This window comes from Carcharodon carcharias, chromosome 31 (genome assembly GCF_017639515.1).
Source record: "Carcharodon carcharias isolate sCarCar2 chromosome 31, sCarCar2.pri, whole genome shotgun sequence".
Taxonomy (NCBI): domain Eukaryota; kingdom Metazoa; phylum Chordata; class Chondrichthyes; order Lamniformes; family Lamnidae; genus Carcharodon; species Carcharodon carcharias.
In genome coordinates this window covers 14177616-14204557 of record NC_054497.1, presented here as the reverse complement: position 1 = coordinate 14204557, position 26942 = coordinate 14177616, and the positions used below count along the sequence as shown (strand labels likewise).

The 26942-nt window shown below is 47.7% G+C and overlaps 1 protein-coding gene across 1 annotated transcript; it reads right to left on the bottom strand.

Annotated features, from left to right (window-relative positions):
- On the bottom strand, positions 1-21552 carry sox10 (SRY-box transcription factor 10). The gene is made up of 3 exons (XM_041177887.1): positions 20721-21552; positions 5445-5701; positions 1-3180 (listed from the first exon to the last, which is right to left on the bottom strand). The coding sequence occupies exons 1-3, from the start codon at positions 21107-21109 to the stop codon at positions 2468-2470; spliced, it is 1359 nt and encodes a 452-aa protein (XP_041033821.1). The 5' UTR covers positions 21110-21552; the 3' UTR covers positions 1-2467.
- Between the last annotated feature and the right edge of the window lie 5390 nt (positions 21553-26942).

The following is a 26942-nucleotide window of genomic DNA, read 5'->3' as shown; positions in this document are numbered from 1 at the left end:
TCTTAACTGCCCCTCTGAAATGGTGCGGTGAGCCACAAGGGCAGTTAGGGATGGGCAACAAATGCCAGCAACACCCACATCCCATGAAAGAATAAGTTTTAAAGTATTTCAGGGGGGTGGTTATGAGGTAACCGTGTTGGTGTCAGACTGGAGTCACATGTAGGCCAGGCCGGGTAAGGAAGGCAGATTTCCTTCCCTAAAGGTCACTAACTTCACGGTCACTATCACTGATCCCGGCTAATTGTTTTTAAATTCTCAAAACTGCCATGGTGATAATTGAATTCATGTTCTCTGCATTATGAAGCTCTGGGTTACTGATTCAGTGACGTAACCACTATGTTAGCGTATACACATGTGAAAGGTCGTTGAATAAATTAAGTACTTTGATGATCTTTAAGGATCCCACTCACTTTTCTGCTCTTGTTTGTACCGTCCCCTCCCACTTAGAGGACCTGAGAACCGTTACTGCTGCTGTGAAAAGATGATTGTAGCTGGGCGAACACAGCAAACCTCCCTCTGCCTCAAGCCTCACCACCAGGCCTAGAGACTCAGGCCTAAACTGCAAGGCTGTAGAGTTGGCCAACACTGGTTGGACATATTCCTGGAGGCTTTATCACATGATCCTCCGGGTGCTCTTGCCAATGGTTGTCCAACACATCCATCCTCACAGATTCCTATCTTCTCACAGCCAATCGCAAAGCAAATTGACTGTCTCTTGGCTCTGCTGGATGAATCTTGACTATCAGTCAAACTGCCTCCCTGCCAATGCCCCCAAGTCCTGATTTCCCCCTCCGTCCCATCTCCAATACTGGTCTCAACTAATTAAACAAAACAACCGCTTGTTTTTTGTCACCTGACTTTGCTCCTGGAAGCTTTATCTGGGAGGTCAACCTGCAGTTCCCGGGGACTCTAGGGTAATCCTGGAGGGTTGGCAACCCCTAATTTGGCCGCCAGCTTGAAGGTAAAAAGGCCATAACCCCACCAATGGACCCTCACTGAGGCGAAACTAATAGACACAAAAAGCTACTTATTGTACACCTACACCTAATTAAAATATACGGGTCAAAACTCCTCCCTCGCTAACTTTAACAATAGCTGGTGAGAACACGATGAAGTGAATCAGGAGGAATCTTCTCCCTCCAGACTCCACGACGAATCTCATTTTATACCACGGCAGGAGCTGGCAGGATTTGACGCAGCACAAATACGAAACAGAGAGAGAGGGCAAAAGGATTCTTCCAAAGCCAAAAAAAACTTCCAATTTCCTTACAAAATATGTACACATTTCTGTGTTTCAGATGAGATGTCTAACTGCAGGGTTCCGTCTGCTCTCTCAGATGGATGTAAAAGATCCCACCACCACTAGTTCGAAGTCAGGGGAGATCCCCCTGGTGTGCTGGGGCCAATATTTATCCTTCAAATCAACAGCACTAAAAGAAAAAAAAAATCATCTGGTCATTATCATGTTGCTGTTTTGTGGGATCTTGCTGTGCGTAAATTGCCTGCTCCCTTTCCTACATTAAAGCAGTGACCACACTTCAAAAAAGTGCTTAACTGGCTGTGAAGCGCTTCAGAACTGTCCTGAGTCCATGAAAGACCCTACAGAAATGCGAGTCTATCTTTCTTTCTCTCCTGCTCTCCCACACCCTCCCCAACCCCCCCAGCACTTTTTCTGTACAAATATCTGGCTCGCACGTAGAATGTTAGCAATGCTCTAGTAAGATGGCCCTGGTCAAACCAAACCACAGCCTGCGAGAGTTAAGCAGATTAAAACAAAATAAAAGAAATGTTACTTGCAACTGAAGCAAAGCAGGTTTAACAATTTGACAAAGTACAGGACGTTGGCAATCAAGGGCTCACTTTGCTTTTGGGCTTGAGTCCTGCTTATTTTAATATCAGTATTTTAAAGAGTTCTTTTTTTTAAACGACTTCAATCAGTCGAATGCCACTTGGACGTGACGTCTTGCTGGGCTGATTGAAAACTTCAGTTCCAGCAACAAGGTTGATGTCTCCGGTCGCTTCACCCGGGGTTGGGAGATGGAGGCTGCGTACTTGTGGTTCTGCGGCATTAAAGGCAGCGCTGTAGGCACGAGAGATTTACAGAGAGTTTTCTTTTTCCAGAAGCTTTGTTTATTGTTTTGCGTCACTTCGTAATGGGGGCATAACCTCGCTGCGTAGATAGGCAGGAGGCAGCGGGATAAGTTTGAGTTTCTTGTCTAGTGCCAGTATCTTCGCTCAACTGCTTGGACCAGTCTGTCGTGACTTTTTTTTTGCTTTGTCCCTCGCTGTCTTAGCCGGTAGGCGAGAAACTTCAGTTCGACCCTGACAATGGGAATAATTGAGGCGCTCGTTAACAGGGTCGATCTTTAGAACCGTACGTGTAGATTGTTTTTTGTGATTTCTTTTGGTTTTAAAAAAAAAACCAAGTCCCATTTGGTCCTCAACTTGGCAAGAGAGGGTGGGGATCCTATGGTCGAGTGAGTGTTGTGTAGACTGGTTGCTCCCAATGGGTGGGGCTGCGAGACTGAGGCACGGAGGATGGGTCACTGATAGACGTGTAGAGCGGGCGCTGAGATGCTCCCATGTAGGAGAAGGCTGTGTAGAGTCCGGAGGCCTGGCCAGAGGGGCTGTAGTAAGATCCCGAAGGTTGGTGGTCAGGGTAGTCGAATTGGGACCTGGTGATGCTTGGGAATGCCGACCCATAGTGTGGAAGGCTGAGGGAGGTGTAGGTGATCTGAGCAGAGGAGTGCTGTTGGTCAGTGTAATGACTTGGGTGAGCTTGCTCCGTCTTGATCTGAGCTTTGGACTCAGATGGACCAGTCGCTGAGGCAGAGGATGATGAACTCCCGCCATGTTGCTTGGCGATCCACGAAGAATGTCCACCCGATCCGGCCAGCGTGCCCCCCAGCCCATAATTTCCAACGTACGTTCCACCTCCTAAGGTTTGCCCGTGGCCTGGGTGCCCATTAGGGGGCAAGTACTGGTCAAACTCATGGACATCAAAGGTTTCCATGTTGGACATGACGTCATGGCTGAGGTCGCCAATGTCCATGTTGCCGAAATCGATGTGCGGCTTCCCTCCTTCCACTAGTGGGCGCCCCTCCCGTTTCCCCTCTGCTTTTCCAGGCTGTATCTCTGTCTTGGGGGTGGTGGGGGGAGTCGGAGGGCCGTGGTTCTGGCCTATACAAGAGAGAATAAAAAGACAAGAACGAACTTTCAGATGCCAGCACAGAGGGAATAACATCAAGTTTGTCAACGGTACCAAGTCAGCTGAGGAAGAAGGGGGAAGGAACTGCAGTGGGGTGTGCACAAGTGGGCAAATACGTGGCAAATGCAGTTGAACAACAACCTGCACTTATATGGCATCTTCAACATAGGCACTCCAAGACGCTTCATAGATTAAATCAACCATAAATAGTGAAATAAATTCAAAGCTCTGCATCTATAGGAATGAAAGACAGAAATACAGGGTTCAGTTTTCATTGGCGTGGAGGAACAGAGATCTAGGTGTACAGATACACACATCACAAAAGCACATACACAGTTCTTCAAAACAAGAAAAAGTTTGATATACACGTGCAAAAGTCTGGGTTAAATGGCGCTGTAGTGGGTAATGTTGCTGGACTAGTAACCCAGAGGCCCAGGTTATTGCTCTTGGGGTGGGGGGAAGAGCAGGGCCAAATCCCACCACTGCAGCTGGTAGAATTTAAACTTAATTAATAAAATCTGGAACATAAGGCTCGTCTCAGGAATGGAGAGCATGAAACTATCATCGCTTGTTGTAAAAACCCGTCTGGTTCACTAATGCCCTTTAGGGAAGGAAATCTGCTGTCCTTACCCGGTCCGGCCTACTCCAGACCCACAGCCATGGGGTTGAGTGGTAGCAAGCCACTCCGTTCAAGGGGAGCTAAGGATGGACAGTGATGCCCACATCCCACGAGAGACTAAAGAAAGAAAAGAGGGTGGTGAATCTGTGCGACATTCTGGTTAATGCACACAGCTGGAAAAACACACAGTCTGCATCTTTGGCCAACGCATTTATGTGAAGGATATTGGAGCCCACAGAAAAGGTGCAATGTGGATTCACTGGGATCCTAGCAAAGATTGGAATAAAAAGTTAAAAACAACTCGTGCTGTATTCAGAAACAGTTAAAGGGGACCTGATATTGGTGTTCAGCATTCTGAAAGGGTAGGTAACAGCAAAATGGACTGAGGCAGAAAGGAGGCGTTACATAATTCTTAGTATCAGGAAAATTAGCTGTATTTGAGAGGGAATTTAATAAACATTATGGGGAGGTGGTGGCAGTGGTATTGTCACTGGACTAATATTCCAGAGACCCAGGGTAATGCTCTGGGGACCCAGGTTCGAATTCCACCACAGCAGATGATGAAATTTGAATTCAATAAAAATCTGGAATTAAAAGTCTAATGATGACCATGAAACCATTGTCAATTGTTGTAAAAACCCATCTGGTTCACTAATGCCCTTTAGGGAAGGAAATCTGCCCTCCTTACCTGGTCTGGCCTACATGTGACTCCAGACCTACAGCAATGTGGTTGACTCTTAAAATGCTCTCTGAACAAGGGCAGTTAGGGATGGGTGATAAATGCCGGCCTAGCCAGCGACACCCACAAAAAAAATTGAAGATCAATCTTTTGAGGATAGAGCAGAGAAATCAAGGCGGAAAGTTCCAGAATGGAGCGAGGTGGGTGGGTCGAATGTTCTCCGATTGGACTGTATGGAATTTTATGAAGATAAGGAACCACATTAGAGAGAGTTCAACAGAGTTTCAGTGAAGAGACCAACGTTAAATTGGCACTTTAATCTTTCAATCATGGAGTAAATGTTGGCAAGTTCCTGAAAATTCCACCAACTCTCCCTTTGACAAACCACCTAATTTTCCCACCGATGCATCTCGAGAGCTTCCATGTTGAAGGCTCCAAAGTAATGCAAGTTGTTGTTGTAGTGGACTGGGGGCACTTCCTGGCACTTCAACCCTTGGTGAAGTCCAAGGGGTCAGCTCCAGTGAGTCCCTCAGTCCTTCCCTTACTAGTACACGTGGACAAGGATTGACCAGCTCCCTGGAGGGGTTGAGGTGTGAGGTGGGTGCGGGGGTTGTGGGGGGGTGGGGTGGGGGCAGGGAGTCAGGTGGAGGCTGGTCAGTTGGCAGCAAGAACGGGCATTGGGGATGTTCACTCTTGCCTGCCACCTTAACTGGTTCCCAGTCACCGATTGACTGGCTGAATATAACTCCAGTAGCGGGAAAAGATTAAATGTCGGTCACGCTACTGATAGAGCGGCTGAGGCCATGGGGAGAAGAACGTCAACCTCAGTCCTCGGAACGCCTCCTGGTGCTGACAGAGTTGGGTTTGGCAAAGTCCGAATACCGGAGAAATTGGGAGCGGGAGACTTGGGCGAAGGGCGGAAAGGCGTGATTGGTCACCTGTGTGCTCGCCGTGCCCCTCCGAGAGCGGGGAGCTTCCTGCCCCACGGCCACGGTCCTGAGGCACGGCCTTGTAGTGGGGCTGCACCGTGGAGATGTGGCTGTCCTCCGGATGGGCCTCGGCGTCAGCCTGGCCGGGTTTCATGTTCTTCCGGCGCCGGGGCTGGTACTTGTAGTCGGGATGGTCCTTCTTGTGCTGCGAGCGCAGTCTCTCCGCCTCCTCCACAAACGGTCGCTTGTCGTTCTCATTCAGTAACCTGCAGCAAAGCAAAATAATCCCGCACGTTTGAAATTCTTCCCAACTTGAGTTCGTGCGATCAGAGAATGATACAGCACTTTAGGAGGCTATCTGGCCCATCGTGCCCATGTTAGCTCTTTGATAGCGTTATCCAATTAGCCCCACTCTCCTGCTCTTTTCCCCATAGCCCAAGTATTTATCCAATTCCCTTTTAAGCAACACATTCACTGTTTGCATCGTATGCTCTGACCTCCTGTATTGGCTGCCTTTGCAGACGCAGGACATATTAAGGGTTTCATTTAATATACTCCAATTACATGGAGAATCTGGGGTTTATTCTCCTTCGGTCAGAGAAGGTCAAGGGGAGATTTGATAGAGATCTTGAAAATCATGAATGGAGTAAATAGGGAGAAACTGTTTCCAGTGGCAGAAGGTATGGATAAACAGAGGGGGACACAGATTTAAGGTAATTGGCAAAAGAACCAGAGGGGGAGACGAGGAAACATTTTTAAAATATAAACACAGTGAGTTGTTGTGATCTGAAATGCGCTGCCTAAAAGGGGGTTGGAAGCAGATTCAATAGGAACTTTCAAAAGGGAACTGGATAAAAATTTGCAAGGACACAGGGAAAGGGCAGGGGAATGTGTCTAATTGGATAGCTCTTTCAAAGAGCCAGCACAGACACACAGGGCTGATTGGCCTCCTTCTGTGGTATATCATTCTATGATTCCATGATAGTCTGCCCTAATGATGCTGCTCCGCTCCTCTCTGTCCACTGGTCTGCAGGTACAGGTAACTCTTTCGAGTACAAACCCGTTTCCATCTGTTTCAGATGAAGTTACATTGTTTCATAGTTTGCCATTGTGAGATTTCAATTCTTGATTGTTTCATAGTTTACCATTGTGAGATTTGAACTCTTGATCTCAGGGTTATAAACCCAGTACCATAACCACTTGGCTATTTAGGCCAAGCACAGGTCCAGTTATAGTGCCCTCACTTGTCTGATGTACAGCAATTAGAAACAGCTGCAAGATCATCAAACTCATTTCACACAACACCCTGTTGGGCCCATGGCATTATTTCGGAGACGGGCAGGGGAGTTTCCCACAGTAGTCTGGGCCAACAGATTATCTGGTCATTATCTCAATGCTGCTTGTGGGATCTTGCTATGCACAAATGGCTGCTGCATTTCCTACATTACAACAGTGATTACACTTCAAAAAGTATTTCATTGGTTGTAAAGTGCTCTGAGACATCCTCCTAGCCCAGGCTTATCAGGCAGCTCAGGATTACTTAAACACATTTAAACTAACCACATTAAAGCTTTGAATATAGCCAAGCTTCAGGGAGATATTTGTACACTGACTGGTGTCTCTCACTCCCTTCCCCTCAGGGAGATATCTGTACACTGACTGGTGTCTCTCAGTCCCCTCTCTCTCAGGGAGATATCTGTACACTGACTGGTGTCTCTCAGTCCCCCTCTCTCTCAGGGAGATATCTGTACACTGACTGGTGTCTCTCAGTCCCCTCTCTCTCAGGGAGATATCTGTACACTGACTGGTGTCTCTCAGTCCCCTCTCTCTCAGGGAGATATCTGTACACTGACTGGTGTCTCTCAGTCCCCTCTCTCTCAGGGAGATACCTGTACACTGACTGGTGTCTCTCAGTCCCCTCTCTCTCAGGGAGATATCTGTACACTGACTGGTGTCTCTCAGTCCCCTCTCTCAGGGAGATACCTGTACACTGACTGGTGTCTCTCAGTCCCCCTCTCTCTCAGGGAGATATCTGTGCACTGACTGGTGTCTCTCAGTCCCCCTCTCTCTCAGGGAGATATCTGTACACTGACTGGTGTCTCTCAGTCCCCTTCTCTCTCAGGGAGATATCTGTACACTGACTGGTGTCTCTCAGTCCCCTTCTCTCTCAGGGAGATATCTGTACACTGACTGGTGTCTCTCAGTCCCCTTCTCTCTCAGGGAGATATCTGTACACTGACTGGTGTCTCTCAGTCCCCCTCTCTCTCAGGGAGATATCTGTACACTGACTAGTGTCTCTCAGTCCCTTCCCCTCAGGGAGATATCTGTACACTGACTGGTGTCTCTCAGTCCCTCTCTCTCAGGGAGATATCTGTACACTGACTGGTGTCTCTCGGTCCCCTCTCTCTCAGGGAGATATCTGTACGCTGACTGGTGTCTCTCAGTCCCCTTCTCTCTCAGGGAGATATCTGTACACTGACTGGTGTCTCTCAGTCCCCTTCTCTCTCAGGGAGATATCTGTACACTGACTGGTGTCTCTCAGTTCCCCCCTCTCTCAGGGACATATCTGTACACTGACTGGTGTCTCTCAGTCCCTCTCTCTCTCAGGGAGATATCTGTACACTGACTGGTGTCTCTCAGTCCCCTCTCTCTCAGGGAGATATCTGTACACTGACTGGTGTCTCTCAGTCCCTCTCTCTCTCAGGGAGATATCTGTGCACTGACTGGTGTCTCTCAGTCCCCCTCTCTCTCAGGGAGATATCTGTGCACTGATGGGTGTCTCCCAGTCCCCCTCTCTCTCAGGGAGATATCTGTACACTGACTGGTGTCTCTCAGTCCCCCTCTCTCTCAGGGAGATATCTGTACACTGACTAGTGTCTCTCAGTCCCTTCCCCTCAGGGAGATATCTGTACACTGACTGGTGTCTCTCAGTCCCTCTCTCTCAGGGAGATATCTGTACACTGACTGGTGTCTCTCGGTCCCCTCTTTCTCAGGGAGATATCTGTACACTGACTGGTGTCTCTCAGTCCCTTCCCCTCAGGGAGATATCTGTACACTGACTGGTGTCTCTCAGTCCCCTCTCTCTCAGGGAGATACCTGTACACTGACTGGTGTCTCTCAGTCCCTCTCTTTCATGGAGACATCTGTATATTGACTGATGTCTCTCTATCCTTCTCCCTCTCTCTCAGGGAGATACCGGTACACTGACTGGTGCCTCTGTCCCTCTCTCAGGGGGATATCTGTACACTGACTGGTGTCTCGCAGTCCCTCACTTTCATGGAGATATCTGTATATTGACTGATGTCTCTCTATCCTTCTCCCTCTCTCTCAGGGGGATATTTGTACACTGACTGGTGCCTCTCCATCTCTCACTCTCTCAGGGAGATATCTGTACACTGCTATTTAGATCTTTACTAATAACAGCAATCGCATACAGTGGTCAGATTATCAACAATTTATATCTTTATGAGGTCCAGCATGGTAAAGACCCAGACAGTCCACACACACCTAAGGGAGCAGGGGAAGAGCTCATGGCGTTGACTGAAACCAAGAACAGTTTTGAGAAGGATTTTGAAGGTATGTAAAGAGAGTGTGAGGAACTACAGATGAGAGAGAAAGTTCTGGAGTGTTAGATGGTGGTGAATGTAACCTCTGGCACCAAAAGTAAAACAGCAGAGGAGAGCACACCAGGAATCTCAGAGTTGTTAGGTCATGCAGTATAACTGTGATTATATTTCAAAAGTATTCTATTGGCTATAAAACACTTTGGGATGTCGTGAGGTGGTGTAACACAGTATCACAGAATCTTTACAGTGCAGAAGGAGGCCATTCAGCCCATTGAGTCTGCACTGGCAATCTGAAAGAGCATTCCACCTAATTCCACTCCCCTGCCTTACGCCATAACCTTACACATTCTCTCTTTTCAGGTAGTATTCCAGTTTCCTTTGGAATACCTCGATCGATCCTGCCTCCACCACCCTCTCAGGAAGTTTGTTCCAGACTCCAAACACCCCCTGGGAGCAAAAATTTTTCCTCGCATCACATTTACTCCTTCTGCCAATTATTTTGAATCTGTGCCCTCTAGTTCTTGATGTTCTCTTGAGTGGGAACAGTTTCTCACTATTTACCCTGTCCACACCCCTCAGGATCTTGAATCCCTCTATCAAATCTCCTCTCAGCCTTCTTTTCTCCAAGGAAAACAGTCCCAACCTCTCCATCTATCCTCATAGCTACAGTTCTTCATCCCCTGAATCATTGGGAATCTCCTCTGTACTCTCTCCAGTGCCTTCACATCCTTCCTTAAGTATGGCGCCCAGAACTGGATGCAGTACTCCAGGTGAGGCCTAACTAGTGTCCTATACGATTGGTGCTATAGAAATGCAAGCTCCTTTTAAGATTACAAGATGCTTCTGAAAAAAGATGATCATGTTGGAACTTTATGATCACTGGCTATGCCTCAGATAGAAACCCCACTTCAGGAAAGATGCAATGGTATTAGAGAGGAGATTTACCAGGATGTTCTCAGGGAAGAGAGGCTTCGGTTATGAGGAGGAGTTGGAAAAGTTCAGACTGTTCCCCTCAGAATGGAGGCGGTTAAGAGGTGACTTAATCAAGGTTTTCAAGATGAGAGGTTTTGATGGAGTAAAGAGAGAAAAACTAAACCCTCTGGTGAGCGGGTCAATAGCTGGAGGTTGGAGATTTAAAATCATTGGTAAAAGATCGAGAAGGGAAAATGGGGAGAAACGTTTTCACTCGGGTAGTTGTCAGGATCTGATGCAATTGACCCGAAAAGGTGGCAGGAGCTGATTTGATAAATAATTCAAAATGGGAGTTGACAGGTGCTCGAGGAACATTTAGGGTCACAGACGAAAAGTGGGGAAGCCAGGACTAAGCATGACTGCTCTTTCAAAGAGCCAGCATGGACACAATAGGCCAAATGGCCTTCTTCTGTGTTTTAAATTTCTACAGTTCCATGATACTAACAGGCTTCCTACAGTGAGCTAATTTTTAAATTTCCCTGCTATTTCTACTTCTGCGGTCAATGGCAGTGACTGCCTCTGTGAAGAAATAAGGAAACACACACTGCTAACCATATAGATGTTGGCGAAACGCGAATATTACTCTTTGATGCTGACTTAACTAAAGCAGAAGGAACAGGAATCACACCCATCTCAAGTTGTGGAATTAAAGCTTAGAAGTTTCTACATCTCCAACAAGAGACATTTAACCATCGCCCCTTGACATTCAATGGCATTAACATCGCTGAATCTCCCACTATCAATATCCTGGGGGGGTTACCATTGACTAGAAACTGAACTGGACCAGTCATATAAATACTGTGGCTACAAGAGCAGGACAGGGGCTAGGAATTCTGCAGCGAGTAACTCACCTCCTGACTCCCCAGAGCCTGTCCGCCATCTACAAGGCACAAGTCAGGAGTGTGATGGAATACTCCCCACTTGCCTGGATGAGTGCAGCCCCAACAACATTCAAGAGGCTTGACACCATCCAGCCACTTGATTGGCACCCCATCCACAAACATTCACTCCCTCCACTGACGCACAGTAGCAGCAGTGTGTGTACCATCTCCAAGATGCACTGCAGGAATTCACCAAGGCTCCTTAGACAGCACCTTCCAAACCCGTGACCACTACCTTCTAGAAGGACAAGGGCAGCAGATACATGGGAACACCACCACCTGGAAGTTCCCCTCCAAGTCACTCACCACCCTGACTTGGAAATATATCAGCCGTTCCTTCACTGTCGCTGGGTCAAAATCCTGGAACTCCCTCCCTAACAGAACTGTGGGTGTACCTACACCACATGAACTGCAGCTGTTAAAGGAGGCAGCTCACCACCACCTTCTCAAGGGCAATTAAGTTTGGGAATAAATGCTGGCCCAGCCAGCGACACCCACATCCCGTGAAAGAATAAAAAAAGCTCCCGCCTGCTCCCTGTACACTGGGAGGTCTGTTGGCCCCGAGGCAGATGGTAAGCCTCTCTACAGCTTACTGCTCCAAAGACTGAGTGCAAAACTCATCACAACTTAATGCACCACAAACACTGACTCATACCACAGGCTGGTCAGCTCGCTAACACTCAGAGCTTCAGATTTTCTTCCCTGTGCTAGGACTTTCAAAAGCAATTGTAAAAGTTGCAGAATAGCACAGAGCAGAAGGTAGCCATTCAGCCCATCGGGTGTGCACCTATCTGAAACTGAATCCTAACTTGTTTGAATATCGTGTTCAGTGAAGTAGGACTTGAAGAGGAAACATTTGCAGAGCTATGGGGAAAGGGCAGCAGGTGGGAGGTAGGGACTACCTGTGCAGCTTTTTCAAAGAGCCAGCAAAGGCGTGATGGGCCGAATGGTCATCCTCTGAGCAGCATCGTTCTATGAGATCTCCCAGAATGGTCCAGAGTGATGCACAGCTATGAGTCTGACTCCTGTTCCTCATGAAGGCATGGGAAGTATTTGGGTTTCAAGGTTGCACTGTTCTTACCCCCTCCTTAAGTTTGGCGGGGGGAGGGGTGGGGGGGTGGGTGGTGCGGTAGGGGTATGACTATGAGTCCCGAACATCAGGAATCCCTGCTTCTCCACATCAAGGGGCGCAGAGTGTGATGTGGAAGTGAAAACTCCGCGTGTGGGTGGAAATAAAAGCACCAAGAAAAGAACTTGCATTTACATAGCACCTTTCACAACCCTTCAGGAATTCCCAGAGAGCTTTACTGCCGATGAAACAGTTTTGTTGCCATTGTCGTAAAAACCTGAAAAAGCAAAGCAAGATCCCACAAGCAGCAATGTAATAATGATCGCTGATTGAAGGGTGAATATTCTCCCAAAAACTGGGGAGAGAATTCCCCTGCTCTTCTTCGAAACTGGCCTTGGGAAATTTTTACATCTACCTGAGAGGGCAGGTCAGGCCTCAGTTTAGCTTCTCATCCAAAAGTTGGAACCTCTGACAGTGCGCACTCTCTCAGCACTGACCCTCCCACAGCGCGGCGCTCCCTCAGCACTGACCCTCCGACAGCGCGACGCTCCCTCAGCACTGACCCTCCCACAGCGCAGCGCTCCCTCAGCACTGACCCTCCCACAGCGCGGCGCTCCCTCAGCACTGACCCTCCCACAGCGCGGCGCTCCCTCAGCACTGACCCTCCCACAGCGCGGTGCTCCCTCAGCACTGACCCTCCCACAGCGCGGTGCTCCCTCAGCACTGACCCTCCCACAGCGCGGTGCTCCCTCAGCACTGACCCTCCCACAGCGCGGCGCCTCCTCAGCACTGACCCTCCCACAGCACGGTGCTCCCTCAGCACTGACCCTCCCACAGTGCGGCGCTCCCTCAGCACTGACCCTCCCACAGTGCAGCACTCTCCTAGCACTGACCCTCCGACTGTGCAGCACTCCCTCAGCACTGACCCTCCGACAGTGCAGCACTCCCTCAGCACTGTCCCTCCGACAGTGCAGCACCCCCTCAGCACTGACCCTCTGACAGTGCAGCACTCCCTCAGCACTAACCCTCTGACAGTGCAGCACTCCCTCAGCACTGACCCTCTGACAGTGCAGTGCAAACGAGTGCCGCACTGGGAGAATCAACCTGGATTTAATGCTTAAATCTCAGGCAGCTTATGCAAAATCCAAGATGCTTGGGGTTGAAGGGAGGGTCGGTGTGCTGAGTGGGGTTAAACTGGACAATTCCCTCAGCAAAGGTCAGGCTTATCCGCTCTCCTGGGAGCCAATTATCAACAATTTCCTTTTCGATGTAGCAAAACGCTTCACAGGCACATTATCAAACAAGACACACAAAGAGATATCAGGATCGCCAACAGTGTAGAAAGAGCTTTACTCTGTATCTAACCCCGTGTTGTACCTGTCCTGGGAGTGTTTGATGGGGACAGTGTAGAGGGAGCTTTACTCTGTATCTAACCCCGTGTTGTACCTGTCCTGGGAGTGTTTGATGGGGACTCTGTAGAGGGAGCTTTATTCTGTATCTAACCCTGTGCTGTACCTGTCCTGGGAGTGTTTGATGGAGACTCTGTAGAGGGAGCTTTACTCTGTATCTAACCTCATGTTATACCTGCCCTGGGAGTGTTTGATGGGGACAGTGTAGAGGGAGCTTTACTCTGTATCTAACCCCGTGCTGTACCTGTCTTGGGAGTGTTTGATGGGGACAGTGTAGAGGGAGCTTTACTCTGTATCTAACCCTGTGCTGTACCTGTCCTGGGAGTGTTTGATGGGGACAGTGTAGAGGGAACTTTACTCTGTATCTAACCCCGTGCTGTACCTGTCCTGGGAGTGTTGATAGGGGTAAAAGTGCAGCCTGAACCTCTAACAACAGCCAACGCAGCAGCTGGTGCCCTTCGAAAGAGGGGACGAGGGAGATCATATTAAAAATGTGTAAAGCCGTTTTTAAAATAAACTTTAAATGTTGACTTTAGGTGTGATGTGAGCAGGGCAGATCAGGAGTATCAGCATCCTGAAAGGGACAAAGGGTGAAAGCTACTGGGCTGAATTTGCTGAGTTTGTTCTGTTTCCATTGCCCGGCATGTGGAGCGCAGGGAATTTCCCCTCATCTCCGCTTCTGTTCACCTTTCCTGTTATCGGCCTCCAATCTCCCTGTTCCTCATTCACACCCATAGAGTCTCCGTGTGACCCCCAGCCTCTCAAGCGGTGACCCCGATTCCCCAAGTTCACTTGGGCGTCTCCCAGTGTGGATCAAGTGACTCGTAGCTCTGAAGCATTTTATTGCAGTTGGCATTGCCTCAGTATCCCTGTGTTCGTGCGCACATGATGTATTCCTTCCCCTGACAACAATTAACAGACGGGAGATAAAATGTCAGCGTTTTATTTGAAAGCTGTGCCTGCAGAGGTGGCGTGGAGGGGGGGGTTGCTGGGAGCAGGGGCGGAGGATGTCACAACTGTGACCCTGAACTCAACCCAGAGTCTGTCGGGAATTCTCATCCCACCACTCCTACACTCCGCTTCTCTGTAAATTAATCTGAGCAAAAGTAGCAAGTTATTGAAAAACGCAAATTTTTCTGACAATAAAACGCCGACCATTAACCCTTTACTGCCTGCTGAAAGTTAGAATGGGGTGGGGTGGTCTGAGGTGGGCAGCACTGTCCCTACATCTCCCTCACCCTCACGTACAAATGTGTAGTCGGTTATGCTACTGGTCTTGTAATGCGGAGAACATGAGTCCAGATCCCACTAAGGGGAGTTCATGAAGTTGGATGCCCTTCAGGGGAGAAATCCTGCCCATCCTTGCCCGGTCTGTCATCCTTGGCCTATATGTGACTCCAGTCCCACGCCAACCAATCTTAAGTTTAAGCGCCCTCTAAAGTGGCGATTTGGTTTTGTCAAACCACTTGAGAAAATGATAAGAATAAAAACAGACGGACCACTCAGCTCAGGCCTTACAGCACTGTGGGAGCATCTTCCCCTACACGGTGCATGGCTCATCATTAGCTTTTCAAGGTGCAACTAGGGATGGGCAATAATAAAATACTGGCCTTGCCATTGATGCCCACATCCTGAGAATAAATAATAATAAATTGTGGACAAGCGGCTAACTATCATCCAAAGACAACTTAGCAAACACGCAGATTGAAGGCTAGGGGGTGTTAGTCACTATGTACCCTACACCCCTGCAACTGTGGATTCATGGAGCTAATGGAATTCATGTCACTTTTAACCGCAGACTTGCATTAAGCAATGGAGATGGAATAACAGCCTGGCCTCAGCATACTGCTGTCTCCTGGTTTACAGACCCACCCAATGTGGGGCTGAGCTGGCAAATTCATCCACTGATCCCATGACTTACGGGCAAGGCAGGCACCCACACCAGTCATGGGGAGGTGGGGGGGTGGGGTGGGGGGGGGGGTGCGCAGGTGGTGGAGTGCTCAGCAAGTATGAAAGGCTGAGACATGGTGGCACCGCTACCAGCGACTGCAACACTGAAGTGCGCAAACACCCCTGAGGCTCACTCGGGTGAATCGGAAACACATCAGCAACAAATTTCATTTATATAGGGCCTTTAGCACAGTGAACCATCCCATGGTGCTTCACTGCAGGGTCATCTGACAATACTGATGGCTGAGCCACATAAGGATGTATCAGGACAGTTGACCAAAGGCTTGGTCAAAGAGTAGGTTTTAAGGAGTGTTTTAAAGGAGGAGGGAGGTAGAGAGGTGAAGCGATTTAGGGAGAGAATTCCAGAGCTTAGGGTCCAAGCAGCTGAACGCATGGCCGCCATTGACAAAGTGAAGGAAATTGGAGATGCGGAAGAGACCAGAATTGGAAGAGCACAGAGGGTTGTGGGGCTGGAAGTGATTCCGGAGATAGGGAGGGGTGAGGAGGAGATAGGGAGGGGTGAGGAGGAGATAGGGAGGGGTGAGCAGGAGATAGGGAGGGGTGAGGAGGAGATAGGGAGAGGTGAGGAGATAGGGAGGGGTGAGGAGGAGATAGGGAGGGGTGAGGAGATAGGGAGGGGTGAGGAGGAGATAGGGAGGGGTGAGGAGGAGATAGGGAGGGGTGAGGAGGAGATAGGGAGGGGTGAGCAGGAGCTAGGGAGGGGTGAGGAGGAGATAGGGAGGGGTGAGAAGATAGGGAGGGTTGAGAAGATAGGGAGGGGTGAGGAGGAGATAGGGAGGGGTGAGGAGATAGGGAGGGGTGAGGAGGAGATAGGGAGGGGTGAGGAGGAGATAGGGAGGGGTGAGGAGGAGATAGGGAGGGGTGAGGAGATAGGGAGGGGTGAGGAGGAGATAGGGAGAGGTGAGGAGATAGGGAGGGGTGAGGAGGAGATAGGGAGGGGTGAGGAGGAGATAAGGAGGGGTGAGGAGGAGATAGGGAGGGGTGAGGAGATAGGGAGGGGTGAGGAGGAGATAGGGAGGGGTGAGGAGGAGATAGGGAGGGGTGAGGAGATAGGGAGGGGTGAGGAGGAGATAGGGAGGGGTGAGGAGGAGATAGGGAGGGGTGAGGAGGAGATAGGGAGGGGTGAGGAGGAGATAGGGAGGGGTGAGGCAACAGAGGAATCGAAACCATGGATGAGAATTTTAAAATCAAAATGGTGCTTGACCGGGAGCCGATGTAGATTGGCGAGCACAGGTGACAGATGAAAAGGAGTTGGCGTGAGTTAGGATACAGGGCAAAAAGAATTCCAAAGTGCTGAGGCTTATGAAGGGTGGAAGGGGGAGGCTGACCAGGGCCATATTGGGATGGTTGAGTCTGGAGGTGACACAAGCCTCCTCTTTGATCCACTTACAGCTGTGAGGGAATACTAGGCAGAATTGGATCCTGTAGAATTGCTGATAAGAATCCCCTCGACTATAGATGAAAAAAGAATCTTTGCCAAAGCTGGATCGGGCCACGGATTATACTGCACCAACATGTTGCACTGAGCCTAATCCAGCAGCTGAGAAACCCACCCTCCCCTCGCTCCCAGTCAAATCAATCTCGTTCCCAATTCCAAATGCAATTCCCAAAAGGAAGAGGCTGGGAAGGAATTTTCGGAGCTGGATTGATGCAAGTGGAAACCCTCTCTTCCCTGCCCCTCCACCCCTCCCCATCCTTCCCCAAACTCTCTTCCGTGCCACACTTATCTCATCGCGTACACATGGCACACCCTTAGCCACGAGTTACAAGGCAATAATTCAACCTCCAGGGCCACTGAATGGCATCAGCAACCGCGAAAGGTTTTAGGCAACGTCAGCACAGCCCTGAGCTCGGATTTCTGTCTCCAGCTCACTGCCGGATGCCAGTTACTCTCCTTATTATAAATAGCCTATAGTTTATTTTTGAAAAGTCAGTTTAATTTCACTGGTGAGTAGTTCGGATTCCAACCTGACCAGCCCATGCTGATTTTTTCACGACTGTTGTTTTCACCTTGAGCCAGGAAGCTGAGCGGGCATCCTGCTCATACCCCCCCCTCCCTGAGCGGGCATCCTGCCCGTAGCACTGCTCCCTGCACTTGCCAGCACTGCTGTCTTGCCCAGCTGTGAGTAGGTGGGTCACACAGTGGTTGGGTGAAGTCTTGCAAATAGTCAACTCTCTGGCACTGTATCGCTCTACCAGAGGAAGACCCCTGGCCCTCTTCCCTTCTCACCCCCACCTCTTTTCCGAACCATGCTCTGAGTGTCACTGGTGATTTGGTGAGAGGGGGTAATGTGAGGGTGTGTGTTTGTTGGCAGGCCATGGGCCACTCATGATAGTGAGGGTGGGAACATCCCAAGGTGCTTCAGAGGAGCGATTATCAAACAAAGTTTGACACCGAGCCACATGAACCTCATGAGATGTTAGGACAGATGACCAAAAGGAGCATCTTAAGGGAGGACAGAGAGGTGATGAGATTTACGGACAGAATTCTAGAGCTCTGGCCCCAGGTGCCTGAAAGCACGGGCACCAATGGTGGAGTGAAGGAAATCAGGGATGCTCAAGAGGTTGGAATTGGAGTAGCGCAGAGATTTTGGAGGGCTGTGGGACCTGGACGAGATGATAGACATAGCGGGGAGGGGGAGGCCATGGAAGGATTTGAAAATTAGGATGGGGATCTTAAAATTTAAATGTTGCTTGACCAGGAGCCCATGCAAACCAGCGAGCATAAGGGTGGTAGGTGAATGGGACAGTACAAGTTAGGATATGGCAATGGAGGCCTGGATGAGCTGAAGTTTACAGAGGGTGGAATGTGAGAGGCTGGCAGGACAGTGATGGAATAGTCGATTGGGTGAAAGTGGAGGAGATCCACATCAGCATGAGAAGAGAGAAAAACCAGTTTCAGGTCTCAAATACAAAGCCAGCACTTGAACTGGAACACGTTAAAGCTTCTGCTGAATTACTGCTGCCTTTTATTTCTGGCTTCTGTTTTATTCTTTCTAATTGTGATCTAAATAAAAAAGGAGAGAATTTGCATTTTTATAGCACCTCCCATGGCTTCAGGACATTCCATGGTTCCTTACAGCTAATGAATTGTTTTTGAAGTGTAGTCACTGTTGAAATGTAGGAAGCGTATTTTCACACATCAAGTTCCCAGAAACAACAATCAGATACATGTATCTGCTTCAGCTGCTAGTTGAGGGATAACTATTGGCCAGTGCAGTGGGGAGAACTCCTCTGTTCTTTGTATTGTGGCTGTGGAACCACTTATGTCCACCTGAGAGGGCAAATAGGGTTTTGATTTAATGTCCCCTCCAAAAAAACAGCACCTCAGACAGCACAGCATTCCCTCTGTACTGCTCTGGGAGTGTCAGTCTGGATTTTTGTGCTCAAGTCTCTGGGGTGGGACTCAAACCCTTAAACTTCACAGGTGAGTGCGTTGCCCTCTGAGCCACTGCCGACACCCTGAGGACTATGTAGGGGGCAACAGCAGAGGGTATAGACTATTACATGATTACTCCAGTAATGATCACTTGATTCCTTTCCATCAATATGGACAATACACCACACAACAATTGTCAGAAACTCCCACCATTGGAGCTTATATAAATGGACTGTCCTCTTAGCTTCTTCCAGCAGCTCAGCTCCTTCAATGTCACCCAATTGGAACTCCCAGTTCAAAGATGCAGGCCTGTCCTTGGCATTGATGTGACAATCAGCTCTTCCAATACCCCCTACATGCATCACTCTCCTTCCCCGTGCTGAGGGACAGCGAGTGTGTTCATGGTCGCTTCCAGCAGACCAGTCAAACTTACCCAACCACACCCTCTTATTGTCTAGACAATGTTAATTCTATCACCGCCCCCCCCCCCCCCCCGCCCCCCCAGAGCTGGTATCTCCCTTGCCCCAAAGCTTACTCTACTCAGGACATTGCCCACTTGATAATTTGGTGTTGACACCATCAATCCCCCTGTGAGCTCAAGAGTAATTCGCACAAAGGCAGAAATGGAACTGATTGGTGATGATCACTATTTCTTCTGCTGCCAGTTGTCTTCACTCTTGTTTACACTCTTCTCTCCCTCTCTCTCTCTCTATGTTTTTGTTTCCCTGTGATTGTCGCTTCTACTCCCTCCTTCACCTTTTCTCTTTACCCCATTGCTTTTACCTGTGTGCTCCTCTCTCTCAAACACTTTGTCATTTATCTGCCCATCATCTCTATCTAGCTCTTTGTCTATCTGCCTGGATTATTCATCCATTTGTTTCGCTTTGTCTATTCTTTCCCTTCCTCTCAATTGCCATTTTATTCCCACCTTCTCTGTTTGCCTATCTATCTCTCTTTTATATCATCTCACTCTTTTTAGTATTCCTCCCTCTCTCCCATCTATTCCTCTGTCCATTTCCCTCTCACTTAGTCCATCTCGCACTCGCTGTGTCTATCTCACTCTCTTTTCTAACAGGTCATCTTTCTCCTCGCCCAGTCTCTCTTCCTCCTCCCAATATTCTCTCCACGCAGCTCATTTCTCTGAGTCTTTAACCATCTCACTCTCCTCTCCTCACTTGCTTTATCCATCTTTCTATCTTCCTGCTTTCATTTGTCCCTAATTTTCTGTTAGGATAAAGTTGATGAAAACTTATTTTTTCTTCTCCCTTAAATCAGACAGTTTGGAGATTGAAGAATCACAACAGAAAGTCCTCTCATTGCAATCCCTCCTGATCCAATACCTCTAAGGCATTTTACCCCAATTTTCAGTCCCATTTCAGTAAATTTTTTTCCGATTAGGAATCAACAGAAAAAAACATTTGAAGAGAGAATCTTCAGAGGTTGAAAAGCACTTTCATCAACGACTTGCAGTAATTCCTGCCTTAAAACTAGCGATTCAAATTAACTTCGCATAATGTAACTAATTTCAATGAATAGTAATTAAGTTAATGGCAAACTAGTCGAAACCTGTAAAAGTAGCAAATAAACGTCGCCGAAAAAGATATAAATAAACACAGAAAATGCTGGAAACATTCTGCAGTTCACATTTTCTGGGTGTGCAGGTTTATATTTATTGTAGGAGCAGAAAATGTAACTGGCGAAGAGACGCAAAATCTGGATAAAAGGGACTTTGCTAACTATTTATATCAGATTTTGGATGCAGCCTGCTACTGTCTCCAAACATGATTTTCACAGGTTGTGCAAGTCCTAACAATATAGCTGCTGAAAAGCCGACACTTCAAACCCAGGATTAAAACCCAATTTGCAGAGAAAACATCTGAAATCTCACGGCAATAAACAAGAGTCTGATTTACATCTGAGAGCTCATTAAGGGAGGGAGGGAGGGGAGGGGGTGTTGAATGTGTTAGGTGGACTGAAATTCACAGAGGCGAAAGGATAATTATTTGGTTTTCGTTGCATTTTACACTCAAGAACTCACCTCCAGAGTTTGCCCAAAGTTTTGCTGAGCTCCGCATTGTGTAGATGTGGGTACTGGTCTGCTAACTTTCTCCGTGCCGCCTGTGCCCAGACCATAAAGGCATTCATAGGTCTTTTCACATGGGGCTTGTTCTTGGAGGATCCGTTGACCCTGACAGGCATGGGCACCAATGTCCAGTCGTAGCCCTCCAGGACTTGACTCACAGCCTCTCTGATACACAGGGGAAACTTATCGTCCTCGTTCTCTCGTTTCCCACTCCCTTCATCGATGCTGGGCTGAAGCTGGGACTTGTCTTCATCAGCAGCAAAAGAGGAACTTGGCGACACAACCGAGTCACTCTCAGACCCTCCTGGGCTGGCCACGTCTGACACACTTCGATCATCCGTCATTTTCCTTCTCACTCTCTTTCTCTCTCTCTCTCTCCCCCTCTCAAAACAAAAACAACAACAAAATCCCAGCTATGTTATCGCTGATGATTGGCAAAAATAATGGCGATTTCCGTCTTTGGGAAGCCGAGAGATTCAGAACAAGTCCCGCTGCACACACATACAGAGAGAGAGAGAGAGAGAGAAGGGGGGTAAAAAGTTCCTGAGGTTGTCAAACTTGTTTTGCCAGTTAAGATTTGTCAATGTCAGGTACGTATCCAGCGTTTGAGAAACTCAAAAAAAAAGATTTTTTTTAAAAAAACTTATTTTTACACAATTTCTTGCTGAATTAAAAGATCACCGAGTTTGTTTGTCGAAAAGTTTAATGAAATAAAACAGTGCAAATCATCCGACTGCACTAAATGCCCTCTCGGTTGTGGCTCTTGGGGATGCTCACACGCGCAGAATTATTTTTTTTTAAAAAAAGAGTAAGGCTGCAGTCTCCAACTCACATGAAACTTTTAAAAAAGAAACTTTAGAGAGCTCGGCTCCGTAGCTTTAAATATGATGCCCGACCCCCATTGGTCACTCTCTTTGCCATTAGCCAGACCGCCCCCCCCCCCCCCCGATGGACCTCCACAACAATTGGCGATTTTTTCAGGAGTAGGTGGGAACAATGTTGGACTCCTCCCAGAGGCAAGCAGTTCGGATTATGAGACTGGGAAGGATGTTTTAAGGTAGCCTCGAGATTTTGAACGAAATAAAAGCCCCTACGCAAACACCGGTGGCAATTCGGTATTTAAAAATTTTCTATCTGCAAATATTCGAACTGTTAAACCAACAACTAGTCGGAGTTGGGAAGATCTTCCCGCCACTGGACTCATGTCTCACGTCCCCGAGTACTTCACAGTCTTTGGTTCTTCCGAGCCAGATGCTGTCAATGATTCACCTTCATCCCTTCTGCGCTGCAATGTGCGTTGGTGCTGAAGGACATCAATGCCTTCAGTGCCCATTGTCAGTTGGATGGTCCCCAGTGTACCACTGACCGCTCCGCTGATGATGGAGTTGGTGGCTGGTGACCAATGCTGGCATCTCACCTTCATCCAGTTTTCTAAGTCTCAAGGCTCCTGTCCCTATGAAGTCTTTGTGAAAGTGGAAAAGAAAAATTGCGCTGCCCACCCAAAATCACCGCCAAGGACCCAAACACTTCACTCTGGGCCTCAGTCGTGGTTCAGCATGCTGCACCCTCACCCTCCTGAAACAGAAAGTCATGGCTTTGAGCCCCATTTTACCTAGAAACTTGAACCCAAAAGTCAAGGATGACATTCAAGTGCACTACTGAAGGAGTGCTGAGCTGCCTTTCACATGACATGTTAAACTCTTAGGCCCCCATTAAACAAAAGTGGTGCTATTTTGAAGAAGAGCCAGCCAGTTCTCTCTGGTGTCTCAGGCATCTTTATCTCCCAATCAATATTGCTAGAAACAGTTTGTTATAATGCTGTTGCTGTGTTGCATTTCCTACATTACAATAGTAACTACACTTTCATCTAAAGTACTTTGAGATATCCTGTGTTCAGGAAAGGGGCTATAGAAATGCAATTTTTTTTAGACCTTTCAGAAACCACAACTGCACACTCTCCCACCCAACTCGCATATCAGGGAGCACACTACTGGAACCTGGTCATCATTCTCAATGTTACATCATGAGGAATCGGATGCCAACCTAATAGTCTAGTGTCAAGTGAAAACAATCAATTTCATAGTCCATGTGCACAGACGGCAACAGTCAACCTCCAGACAGAAGGGCAGAAAGTTTTACTCTGTATCTAACCCCGTGCTGCACCTGCCCTGGGAGTGTTTGATGGGGACAGTGTAGAGGGAGCTTTACTCTGTATCTAACCCCGTGCTGTACCTGCCCTGGGAGTGTTTGATGGGGACAGTGTAGAGGGAGCTTTACTCTGTATCTAACCCCGTGCTGTGCCTGTCCTGGGAGGGTTTGATGGGGACAGTGTAGAGGGAGCTTTACTCTGTATCTAACCCCATGTTGTACCTGTCCTGGGAGTGTTTGATGGGACAGTGTAGAGGGAGCTTTACTCAGTATCTAAGGCTGTGCTGTACCTGTCCTGGGAGTGTTTGATGGGGACAGTGTAGAGGGAGATTTACTCTGTATCTAACCCTGTGCTGTACCTGTCCTGGGAGTATTTGATGGGGACAGTGTAGAGGGAGCTTTACTCTGTATCTAACCCCGTGCTGTACCTGTCCTGGGAGTGTTTGATGGGGACAGTGTAGAGGGAGCTTTACTCTGTATCTAACCCCGTGCTGTACCTGCCCTGGGAGTGTTTGATGGGACAGTGTAGAGGGAGCTCTTGAAGTTAACAGTGTTATGGGAATGCCATAAGCAGCCTGAGTTGGGCATGTAATGTCATTCCTTCATTGTCATTGGGTCAATATCCTGGAGCTCATTAGCCAGTAACAGCCTGGGAGCCTCTCCTCTGCACAAAATGCAGCAGTTCAGGAAGACAGCTCACCACCACCTTCTCAAGGGGCAACTAATGATGGACAATAAATGCCTTCCTCAGCAACAAAGCCAACATATTGAGATTAAATAACAACAGAACACACAAAAAAAGGCTGGAACCGAATTATTTCTTGTTAAACATACAAGCCCTGTTTCCCACGATGTTATATGGAACCAATTTAATATTTCTCATGAATTAATATGTAAGTCAGTGAGGGGGCTGAGGACCTATTCATTCACAACCCATTGCTCACAGCTACTCACTAATCAATCGCTCCATCCTAATACCGTGTCTCTTTTGAAAAAGACACTCAATTTTTTCTTTCAAAACATCTAGTTGCTTGATAGTACAGAACCTATTGCTGAAAAGGGAGACATGTTGCTGAAGTTTTTCAACTTGCACTCATCAGGACAAATACAAGAATGCCAAATTTCAAATGATCACAGCAATTTATATTGCAGGAAATCAGGTTGTTGATTGGTTGGCAAGCCAACTCTGATTGGCCAAAACATTGTTTTGGAGAAAACAATGGGAAACTATAGGCTCCCGGGTAATGCAAAAAAGATGCAAGGTTTGAATATATCCCTTTGTTTGCAGAGAACAGTTTCCTATGAATTTATATATGTTGCTTCTAGCAGGTGTAAATGAGCCACATTATAAGCTCGACTGATTATCTTAACTTGGTTGTTAGTGTAGTTATTAGCACACTCAGGATTGTTCAGCAAGTGGTGCCCTAATCCAGAATCACATCTAACAGTAGTTTTTTTTTGGGGGGGGGGGGGTGGTGGGTGGGGGGAGGTGGCTTTGCAAGCTCGGACTGGCTGAGTACGGTCTGTACTCTGCCTTTTGCAAATAACTGAAGGAACATGTTGTTTGATTTGATCAGCCAATCACTGGACATATGGCCTATGTACCTGGCATTGCATTGGCATGGAAATTCATTCAATATTCATTCATAGAACATCTTTCACCTGATGAGGCTGTGGTGTACTGTCACTGATGATTCAGAGAGGAACTAGGAAGCTCCTTGCTCTGTACTAAACTTGGTGCTTCAAGCACAGACAGTGAAAGTGTTACGATTTTCCCTCCTGCTCACGGGTTTTGGAAAAAAAAAGGGAACGCAGCCTAGGGTCCCACTGCTGCCGAGCGATCCCCTGATATACGTTTGGACACCGGCTGCAGAGGAGAGGATCAGGAGTCGCTGTGACAACCTCTCAGCATTACCCACACTGCTGATATTCACAGTGAACACTTGAGCAAACTGCAGTTGGTGCTTGTGTAGCCTCCCTCTATCAGCTTTTGAGGAGAATGAGCAGAGCATTGGGGCAATTTAGAGAAAAGCAACTGAAAGCTTCACACTCTGTCAAAGAAATGGGCAGATCGATTTCAGGAAAACCCTCCACTTAGGTGACAACAGCTCATTAATGCAACTATAGACAAGGACTCGAGGCAATGTATAATTAGAACAAGTCATTTGCCTCAAAATCCTGCCCTGCATTAGGACCTGCTGGCCCATCATTGTCACTCCTCTTGCCATTCACCTGTGACTCACTGGGCAACACTTTCACCTCTGAGTCAAAAGGTCAGAGATTGAAATCCTGAGACTTGAGCGCAGAATCCAGGCTGACTCTCCAGGTGCAGGACTGAGGGAGTGCTGCACTCTCAGAGGTGCTTTCTTCAGGTTGAGAATAAGCCGGGGCCCCATCTGCTCTCTCAGATGGACATAAAAGATGCCTTAGTCCCTATTTCAAAGAAGAGAAGGGGAGTTCCACCTTGATGTCCTAGTCAATATTTACTCCTTAACCATAATCGCAAAAATATCTGGTTATTAACACATTGCTGCTTGTGGGATCCTGTGGTGTGCAAATTGGCTGCTGCGTTTCTTCCATTATAACAGTGACTACACTTCAAAGGCACTTCACTGGGTGGGATGTCCTGAGGCTGTAATAGTTCAAGTTTTTTTTTCTTGTTTTCTTAATTGATGCTGGATTCGTGGATTCCCATTCCGAACGCACACAATTTTAAATCCACATCCTCAACTTCAAATCCCGACATCATCTCAGCCACCCCCTTATCTCCATAACTCCCACTCCAGCATTATAACCTCTCCGCTACCCTTCAGCCCTCTAACTCTGGCTTTTTGTGTATCCCTCCACCCCATTGTTCTGGTGATGGAATTTAGCAGCCGAGTCAGCCTGACTCTCTGGAATTTATTTCTTAACTCCTCTCATCTCTCTCAACTTTGATAAGTTGCACATTCCCGATGCTTTTGACTTTTGGTCACCTCTTTCTTTGGCTTGAATTCCCATCTGCAGCCACATGTGAAATACCATGAGATTGTTTAAATATATTTACATGTACAAATGGAACTTGCTATTATGTAATCCACAGAGCAATCACCATCAGCAATAGGGACTCATTCTCTGAACTCTGAACTCTGGAGATTGATGACTAGATCTCTTCACATCCTCTTGCTCTACAAAGATACAAAGCTAGAAGATAGGCTTGGATGACAAGCCATTTCATCGTCCTTTCAAAGATACAACCCTCCTGACCTCCTGTTACAGCATCCAGCTGTTTCCTGTGTCCTGGGCTCTTCCTACAAACTGTTCAAGCTGTTGCTTGTCCTCTGTGTAAAGGAATGCTTTCTGGCATCTGTTCTAAACTTTCCCTCTTTGGATCTGATTGCATCAGCTCTCAATCTTAGCCGTGCCCCTCCCATTATCTCATCTTGTCATGTCATCTTTCCCTGCTACCATCAACTATTTGGACAATGATGTACTCTCAATACCTCATGCTTCACAGAATAGAGAGGATTATTACTTCCCACATCCCTTGTACTGGTTCTAACATCCTCTCTGATGGTTGGCTTTATTGGACAACTAAATTTTGAACATATGTCTGTTGCTTCCATTTTGAAGCCAAATAGAATTGTACCCAGCCTATCTCATCTCGTGAGGAATATCACCACAGAGTCTCCCCATGCTCCGCACCCAGGATAAAACAGAACAGACTCCCCCATTAAATCTCTTATCCTGTATTGTACATTCTTCACTGGCTGTCATCCTTGATGTTTGAATGGACTCAGCTGTTTAGGAAGAGTTAAGAACAGCACTCAGGTCATAGTGTTTGAAGGTAGTGTCTAGGCATCTAAAGATTCACACTAGCTTCTATAGGCTAGTCAGAAGACCAGCAACTTAAATTCTCATTCAGGATTGTGTGTGTCAGATTCCCACCATTTTATTTTGGGCTATTATGTTTGACGTCACTCTCCCAGTGTGGATACAGCACGGGGTTAGATACAGGGTAAAGCTCCCTCTACACTGTCCCCATCAAAC